The sequence below is a fragment of the Condylura cristata genome, unplaced genomic scaffold (assembly GCF_000260355.1).
Source record: "Condylura cristata isolate star-nosed mole 26May11 unplaced genomic scaffold, ConCri1.0 scaffold00009, whole genome shotgun sequence".
NCBI lineage: Eukaryota > Metazoa > Chordata > Mammalia > Eulipotyphla > Talpidae > Condylura > Condylura cristata.
The window spans coordinates 32,669,048-32,678,562 of NW_004567110.1; the positions used below are offsets into that span (position 1 = coordinate 32,669,048).

Genomic DNA, 9,515 nt, shown 5'->3' on the forward strand with positions numbered 1-9,515 from the left:
TTTTATACACATCATTGTCTGTCTCTAATTCAAATTGCTCCATAGATATGTTCTGAGAGAAGAACACCTATCAGCCCACAGTCACCAAGGGGATGGAGATTTTAGCTATTACACTCAGAGAGTTTAATTCTCTCAGTCAGGCATCCTCTGGGAGAGGGAAACAATCATAGTGACAGAAGCAAGAGACTGCAATCTGCAGTAGTCCAAGAACAGGATGAAGGCAGAAGAAGGTGTTTTCTCTCAAAGGAAAAATTGCTCTTACCAGAATTAATGACTGAAGGCCAATAACTTATAGGCTAAACTTGAAATTTTTAGAGCCTTGAGTATTCCAATGACTTACTATAGATGACTTACTATGCAAGAGTTTCAAATATTGCAGATATTAATTTATATTCCATGGAGTATCGGCAACATATTCTATATATCTGTCAGCAATTGAGGAACTTTCAATGATATAAAAATTTTGAATATTCTGAAGGGAAAGGGTTATCAAAGAATGAAAAAATACCTAAAGTAGTTTAACTCACTCTTGTCTACTGTTCTTTGATCTGATGATCACAGTCTCCAATTTGTCCTGAATCTATATTTGCATGGCAAATTGGACTCCGCCCCTTCTCATCCCATCTGCACAATCCAGAGACCAGTTCAAATTTACATCATCAGTTTCTTTCAGCCTAACTAAACTAAAACATAATTTTCAAATGTCTACTGTACACTGTACCTAATAATGCTAAATTTACCTGTCAATCTAATGTTCAGATCGTCACAATTTATGACACTGTAATATCAGCATTCATTCTGAAACCTTGGCAATGAACCAACATACTGTCCTCACCTAGCAGCCTAATAATGCAGGACTTTGACACTGAAAAGCAAGAGTAGCTTTTCTTTGTTTTCTATCAACACAATTCATAGGGACTTTCACAACTGAATGACACCAGTTTAAAATCTTCTATCTAAATATATTTCTAAATTTAATTCAATATCAGTGAGAAAACTTGCAAAGAGGCTCTCCCTGTTGGCACAACAGGTTAAAGCACAGCACTATGAAGCTATTGCTGCCACTGTAGCACAAGTTCGATCCCTGGCCAGTGGGGTGACTCATATGGCGTGGCAGACCTCTCCTGCCTAGTCCACTGCTCCCCTCAGCACTATGTTTCAATCTGCCTGTTCTGCTCCCCACTCTGGCTCTCCTCTCACCACGCATACCTCTGGCCTATACTCTAGTTCTTGTAAGCATGAATAAATAAATCTTTTAAAAGAAAAAAGACTTGCAAAGAACCCACACCCCCCACAAGCTACACCTTGTCACCTATAAAGTAACCATAAAATAGCTTCAATTTGCCTCCCCCAAAATAATACTTTTTTAAAGATTATCAGACAGGGCCTCCCTGGTGGTGCAGGGGTTAGTGTTAACATTACCCAGCTCTCCTGCTATCACCAGCCACTGCAGCATGATTTTGATGCCTGGCCAGGAGCTGACCCACTGCTTCCCTCAGCAGTATGTTTTAGTAGATCTGTCTGTTCTGTTCTCACTCTGTCTCTGGTGAATCCCCTTGCACCTCTGACCTATACCCCAGTTCTTATATGCATAAATAAAAAAAATAAATCTTAGAAAAATAAAGATTATCATGCCAAGAAAAAAAACACTTCAATGTAAATTTTGTGCATATTGCCATTTGAGAAAAATATTTTTTTTAAAATGTCATTCCCTGGCTCTCCCTGGTGGTGCAGCGGGTTAAAGCACAGCACTTAGAAGCTTAAGCCACTTCCGCATGACTTCGATCCCCGCCTGCCCTGGAGGTGACCACATGGTGTGGCAGACCTCTCCTGATCCGCCCGCTGCTCCCCTCAGCAGTGTACTTCATCTATCTGCCTGTTCTGCTCCCCGCTCTGTCTCTGGTGAATCCTCTCACCCTCTGCATCTCTGGCCTGTACCCCAGTTCTGTATGAATAAATAAATAAATCTTTAAAAAAAAAAAAAAAAAGAAATGTCATTCCCATTTCAGGCAACTCTGCTTCTTTTCACACAACTAGTTAAACAATGATTGACTATTTATGTAAATACGACTGGAAAGACCAATTTGCTACACACACAATTATTTCCTTACAATGCATGCAAGCTATTCTTAGCGATATCAAAAGTGTTAACTGGGGCAATCACCTGACAGCTTATGCCTACTTTGGTCAGTTTTTGCTTGATCTGGAACTTGGAATTATGTTGCTTACAAGACTAATTCTAATGTTCTTGTTTTAGTTTTAGACTTTCTTACAGTAATGAATCATTAAGCAGGAAATCATCTAAATAATAAAAATTAAGAACAAGCTTCTACTTCCTATTGCCAACTCTTATCATTTAGTTATTTTACCAACTAGTCAGAAAAACACACATTTAAAAAGCTAAGTGATACCATTTTCCAAATTTAAAAAGAACTATCATCAGAGTTGACAATGATAAAGTGGGGGGTAAAATATTAATTGCTACAACTTTTCAGATTGAAATTTCATAAAAATATTATACACTTTTGGTTTGGTAATTGCATTATTAGAAATTTACCCTAATGAAATCATCAGTGCTTCAAACAATAACACTCAAAACTGTGTGGGTGAGATACCTCCAGAAATTTGATAAATTTGTTATTGAATTTCCATATATTGAGCTATTACCCAGTCATTACTTAAGATTTAAAAATTAGGTATGTAGTAGTCTCACTATAAAACAGCAATGACAGTTAGTATATAGCATTACATTGTAGGAAACCAGAATATGCCACCCCAATATATTTCTTTTTTATATAAGGATGGTGCTGAGCTTCTCAGTTTGAGCACATACTATGAAACTCTGAAAACTGTAAATTATCCTTCAATATGAAAAATCTACATTAGTAATGAAAATCTCCACTTTGAAGGGTGTTTATCTCTCATTATCAGGAAGAAAAAGGGGACTCTAAATTACAAGGGACTCATCAGGAGGCCACCAACTTAAAACTGTACAACTTTACCCTTGTTGAATGAACTTTTACAGGTCACCTTCCCACAACTTGTCTCTCTTGCTTTATTTTATTTAAAGTTGGCATGCAAGTTCAAGTTCTAGCCACCTCTTTTGAACTATTCACCTCTGAGTGTCTGAGTATATATGAGACATATATGTTCCTAAACTTGTATCTGCTTTCTCTTGTTAATGTGTCTTTTGTTACAAGGCCCTAACCCATAATCTGGAAGGACAGAAGGAAACAATAGTGTTTCCTCCACTACAACATAAAATCTTCCAATGTGGCATCAGGAGCATAGATTTTAGGTGAATTTCAAAAAAGACAAAGCACAATGTAGTATTTTAGAAAAATATATTGAAGATGACCACATGTTTCTCTCTTGGGTTCAAATCATTTTTCAACTAACTGCTATTAGAACTGCAAACACCAGTCTTCACCAGACCTCTGATCTGTCTCATATCAAAATTCATGATACTGAAAAATATGTATTAGAGCGTTCTGTTTTTAAACTGGGCCACCATCCCAGACGGATGGCTTCTATTAGAAGTTGGCAACATATCTGGTTCACAAAAAAATTCAAGTTATTTTGTTCTAACCAGGCCCCCAATTATGTCATATTAAATGCTTCATTAAAAAAAATCATCTCCAAAATGAATATTATTCATGAAATTAGTTTGATCTAGTGAATTGCATTTAAAATATCATAAAAGATTATACGTAAATCCAAGTTGCTTTCTATAGAAAAATCTCAGTTTTATCATTAACTTCTGCTTTATGAAGCACACACTCAAAATACATGAACAGAGATATATGGAAGACTCACGTAGAAGAATCCAAGTGGTCCAGATATATATGGCATTTTGATTCCCAGGAGATACTTGACTTGTGACGTCACAACGTGGGTGGCAGCCCCGGTTGTCATGGCGCTGATCACAGGCTCAGTGAGCAGGAATGTGGCATGGCCCAGCTGAAGCACAAACATGGCCACCTACGAGGACAAAGGAAAATAAAGTTTCCTAAGGTTCCTTCAGGGACTGAAATCTCATGTTCATTTTCATGACACAGACATAGTGAATGACGTGAGCTAGGTCTCTTAACCTTATGTATTCCATCGCTTGAGTTTTCTTGAGAACGTGACTGTGTATGAGGGCATTTTAAACAATTTGAGGGCACAATATAACTAAGAGCCTTAGAGAAGCTGACAGTGTTTTCCTAAATACTGATATTTCTTTCTTCTCTTTTCTTAATTAAGATATGGGGAAAATTTAAATTTGTGTTAACCTATCTGTAGTTCTTTTTAAAAAAAGACTTGATTCACTACTTTACACAGAGAAAGTTTAAAATCATAAAATCATTGAAGAGAAAATGTAATTTATTGAGTCTCACCCAGTTCAGAGAAACATAAACATACTTTTTGACTGGGTATTTGTTCTAGTAGCTATAAAAGGCTAATATAATAAGACATCAGGATTTATGTGTATAGAAAAAAAATATACAGATGACTAAAGGGTTATATCTAAAGATATCCAGGAATTAGTAGAAAAATAATTTTCCTTAAACATTTCTTGCCACTCCTAACATCACGCTCCACTGCAAAATTATTTCATGACCAAACACAAATCATCAACTCCGAGTTTAAACTGCGTGCTATTGAGCTCTGGTGGACATAAGATGACAAGAAAAAACAAATGTCTTTCACGTGTGAACACTGTAATGATTAGCATTCTCCCTTTGACAAATTAAGACAAAGTTTTTAAGAAATAACCCATTCTTTGAATACTACTGTGAAAACTCGTAGAAATTTACATTTTCACGTTACATTAAATTACTTTCATGAGTGTTCATGCAGGAAAAGGTACACAGAATACTGATATATCCTCTCAATGTGTTCATTGCAACATTTAGGTCAAGTTTTAAAATTCTTGTTGCAGGATAAGATCAATTATCAAAGACTAAGAGAAAAGAACAGTGAGAGCTGTTCCAGAGGGTATGTGGTAGAAATGAGACATTCAATGGGCTTTCCCATATCACTAGAATATAGCTTGGAAAATAAGTCCTTTCCATCTTGCTACAACGTCCTTTTCCAAAAACAATAGTGCTCTGAACTTTATTATAATTAGAGTGGAGTTTCCTAGTCTCAAGTCTGAAAAACTTAATTATGAGTCTGGTTTTACCACATCCTAGCTGCAGGACAATAGAAAACCTACTGAAATGTTTGAACCTCATCATGTATAAGTTTTGAGTGTTATGTACCCTTCCTATTTTGCGATGTTATAGGAAAGTAAATATGAAATAAAATATAAAAGAGTTTTAAGTATGCAAATTTAGAATGCACCCTCTGTGCTGCCATACCTGACATAGCAGACATCTTTAACCTTCTACTGGAAAACCAGTACACACTAAAGATGCAGAAAGAATCACACTACAGCTTTCAGGTCTGAAAAACTTGAATTTATGAGTGAAGAAAAAATGTATTTGAATTGTTGCAGTTTGGCAGTTCCTTTTTATTCAAGATATAATAAACAGAATAGTATGGATTGCCATTGTAGAAATCAGGCAAAATGTTTCTGCCAACATCTGCAGCCAAACAGCAGCTTCTGCTACTAATGTTTTTTCAGAAATTGTGTCAGTTCGTCAAAGTAGAAAAGTCCTGAGGGAAAAATCCAATCAATCAATGTTATAGGTACAAGTGGAACACACAGATCTTTTTGGCAGCTCTTGAGTCATAGTCTATTGGTTTTCATCTTGGAAACACAATCGGTTAAGAAAAACATTGAACCAATTTTCCTCAAACATGTCTCTTACAAGTAAGTTAGTTCCAATTTATGGCACTGACTCTTACAGGCCATGAGATGAAAATTAGCTTATTGTGTGGTAAGATGAACAGCAGAGAGTTGAATTTTCATTTCAGCTAAATTACAGCAAACAGTCCAAAGAATTGAAACTGTAAAGCCTGCTCACATATTTTATGCATACCTGGAATATTGGAAGTTCTTATCTTTATGACAAGAAATCTTCATTTCTTTTAAGAAGCCAATGCTTTTGGGAGATCATATACAGACCATCACCATTTTATCTTTTAATTCGTTCCAGCATCTACTCAGCGGAGTTAATGACTCGCCTTGCCTGAGAAAGAAGTTACCTAACACAAAGTAGTCCCCAACTACCTGTAAGTAGCCACGATCTTCTAATCACAGTTTCTTTGTCATTTCTACAACCTGAATACAAATGGAATGATCCAGAACTGAATAAGACATAAAAACAATTCAACCATTTCAACATACCTACCTTAAAATAGAAACCAGAAGAGATGGAGCATCCTCCTTTATAATATTTTCACAAATGTGCCAGCATTTTTGTAATATTCTATTTGTATATATTTTTATGCTATTCAAAAAACCTTCCCAGCAAGGGTTGAATCCCTAAAATGGAGAATTCCTGACTTTGAAAAGTCAACAAGCCCCTTAAGATCTCATTTCTGATACAAATCATTGGGTATGTGAAGGATGATTGCAAACATGTGAGATTTAACTAGAGAGAAATTATGCTCTTCTGAATGACAACATTCTACATAACCCAAGACAATGGCAGATGTTTTAAAAAAGAGGAGGAGAAAGAGGGAGATCGGGAAGGTGTTCAAGAAGAAAAGAGAGAGAAGCAGGAAAACTTTAGAAGTCCCCTTTTCCTACCACCTAAACTTCCACAGCTTATTCACATTGAAATTAGGGATCCAGTGTGCATATCTTGAAGGCAGAAAGTACAGGTGCAAATGCGTTGAAAGAGGGTCCTGCAGATGGAGCAGCCGTTTCCAAGTTCATCTTGGAACTTAAAACACATGGCAGGGGGATCCCTTGCTTGGAGGCCCAGCATTTCAATTTTGTAGCAACATTAGGGATTTTTTAAACTAATGACTTAATAACAGCCAATTCAGTTCCTTTTACTGATTATATGAGTGTTGATACCTTCCAAAATTTGACCAAGCAATGTTTTATGAAGAAAATACATTTCATACAATATATTTCAGCTGTTTGTAGCAACACTGATGTTCTGGGCTAATGCTGAAAACCTCTGACACACATTATCAAGGTTCACCAGCATGATACTATTTGGTAATGTTTCTGTAAACATCATGTGTTCTATATAAATTGAATTCATCTCAGATTTCAGGTTATTTTTGTGAAGTGGCCTTCAAAAAGTGAAAAAAGAAAAGCATGCACAGCAAACAACATTAGTTAATAGCAATGTAGCAACCTAGTTCATTAAATGCAAGTAATATACTATACTCATATACGATGTTAATAATGTAATAATGTTAATAATATGGAAATTGTAAGCAAGTAGAGTTTGTGGCAACTCAGTCTTTGCAAACTTACTACAACTCTACAATTATTATGAAACAAAAAATGTATTAAAGATACAAGAAATCCTCCTTTACTTTCCATAGAATCTTCAGGAAATTCTGTATTTTTTTTTTTCCCAATGTGTGTGCGGGGCATGAAGAATTCCTACATTCTGCAATATGGGTATAGAAAAAAGAGGGACTCTAAAGGGGACCCAAAATAGCTGGGGTTTAGAGGTATAGCTATTATGCAAATAACCATAGCAAAACAAGTATGCACAAATAAAAAGAGAGGACTAGAAACAGCCACCAGATTTCAGCAGGAGAAGGAAATACTACTAGGTAGGGGTATCTGTCTGAATAGGACAATGTACTTAAGGAGGAATCTAAGAAAGAGAAATTAATTAGAAAGAATAGGGCTCAGTATAAGTATAAAGTAAAACAACCTGGATATGTTCAGAGGACACAGAGATGACAGTTTAGAAGTAGCACAGCTAGCCAAAAAGGACTAATAGGAAAATAAAACAAGATATTTTGAAGTTAAGAGTACGGAGCATCTTAAAACTAGTGAAAAGCGAGTTCTGTAGCAGTGCCTGAGATCACTTTTCCATACGTTTATTAAACACCTAATTTTGCCAAGAAGTATAATGCTTATTGGCTGGAAAATTTGAGCTATGCTTTGGTAGGATTAATCTAATGATAGAATGTGGAACAACTGGTCATTTGAAAGGTTAGTATGAATGGAACTGCTTAAGGAAAAAAACAAAAGCATGAACACTGGACACAGCAGGTACAGAGAACTGAGATGAGCCAAGTGTTGGACTAGACAGCAAACTGATCACAAGTTTATTATGCTTGACCTCTTCTTTATTATAAAATACAGCAGAAATTTACCATCTCTAGTATTATTTTTGCTTGGAATCACACAGTTGAAAAGGGAAATTTTCTGTTACATTATGACTTTTCTAGAAAATAGTGGCTACCAAATCCAAGACAATAAGAATCAAACTGCTGGTGACAGATACTGATATACATTTTTGCCTTCCCTCTTCATTCTCATATAAAGAAAACAACAGCATGGTAAAATGGAATGATTGAAGTATATTATTAAAAGATGCAATGGAATGAGAAATTATAGAACTATTGTATGTTTATTTTTCTTTAGGTAGGGAAACATGGGCAATTTCATTTGAGCTAGAGAAATTTGACAAAATACATGATAAGTTCAAGAATTATAACACATTTTCTTAATCCTCTTTCATTAAGAAGTATATTACAATTTAAATAAGTATAGATATACTTTCATCTAGTAGATATATTATCATCTAGTGGGAGTTGAAGAAGATAATTTTAAGTTAGAAAAGGAAGAAAATTTTAATTTTAATCTGATTACTTAACAGAGTGATGCCACTGATGTTTTATTGTCCTTTTACCTATTCAAGTTACTCAGCTCACTTTTGCCACGTGCCAACTGCTGGATTTACATATACAATCTCTGTTCTATAGAGAATGACAGTCCAGAAAGGGCAATAAATATAAGAAAAATATTTCCAGGTAGACCAAGAAGTCTTATAATGTAAAAGAGTCTAGCAAGATGATACAGAGTTAATATGCTAGATTCACCTCTTCCTCCACATATTTACAAACAAAGCACAACCAAAAAATTGTCTCTTTCAGATAATCAGATGATTATTGTATACTTAAACAGTGATGACACAGAATAGAGGGTTGGAAAAGCTGGTGAAAGTGTTTGTGGAACTATAGTAGGGCAATAAAGCCTACCACTGGAGGAGCAACTGTTGCCAGATGAAGCTGCTCTGCTGTTGTTAACCAAGGGTACTCGCCAACATGGGAGGCTTAACAAACAGGGACAGTGCTGGAAAAGACAGTACATAGAGTCAGCATGACAGAGGACGAATACTGAAGAACGAAAATATTAAGGTGCAGAGTGGTGATTACTGGCTTTATCATGTAATCCACAAATAAGAATTGTTGGGAGACCAGATGGGTAAGGAAACCAGACCAGATCATTTCTATTTCTTTATATAAGCAGAGATTATTTGTAGCTATGGCTGTGATACTGAAAACAACATCCTTATACTCACACCAGTCCAAAATCAAGGCAAAAATAAATACTGTTATTAATTAGAATCTGAAACACCTGGATCTCTTTAATGGACCAT

At 35.6% G+C, this 9,515-nt stretch overlaps 1 protein-coding gene across 1 annotated transcript in view; it reads right to left on the minus strand.

Annotated features, from left to right (window-relative positions):
• The window catches only part of SLC26A7 (solute carrier family 26 (anion exchanger), member 7), a 91,194-nt gene that overhangs the window by 44,877 nt on the left and 36,802 nt on the right, over positions 1–9,515 (minus strand). The window contains exon 4 of the mRNA XM_004679736.2: positions 3,798–3,981. Coding sequence (XP_004679793.1) covers positions 3,798–3,981 — 184 coding nt within the window. The remainder of the gene's footprint in view (positions 1–3,797; positions 3,982–9,515) is intronic.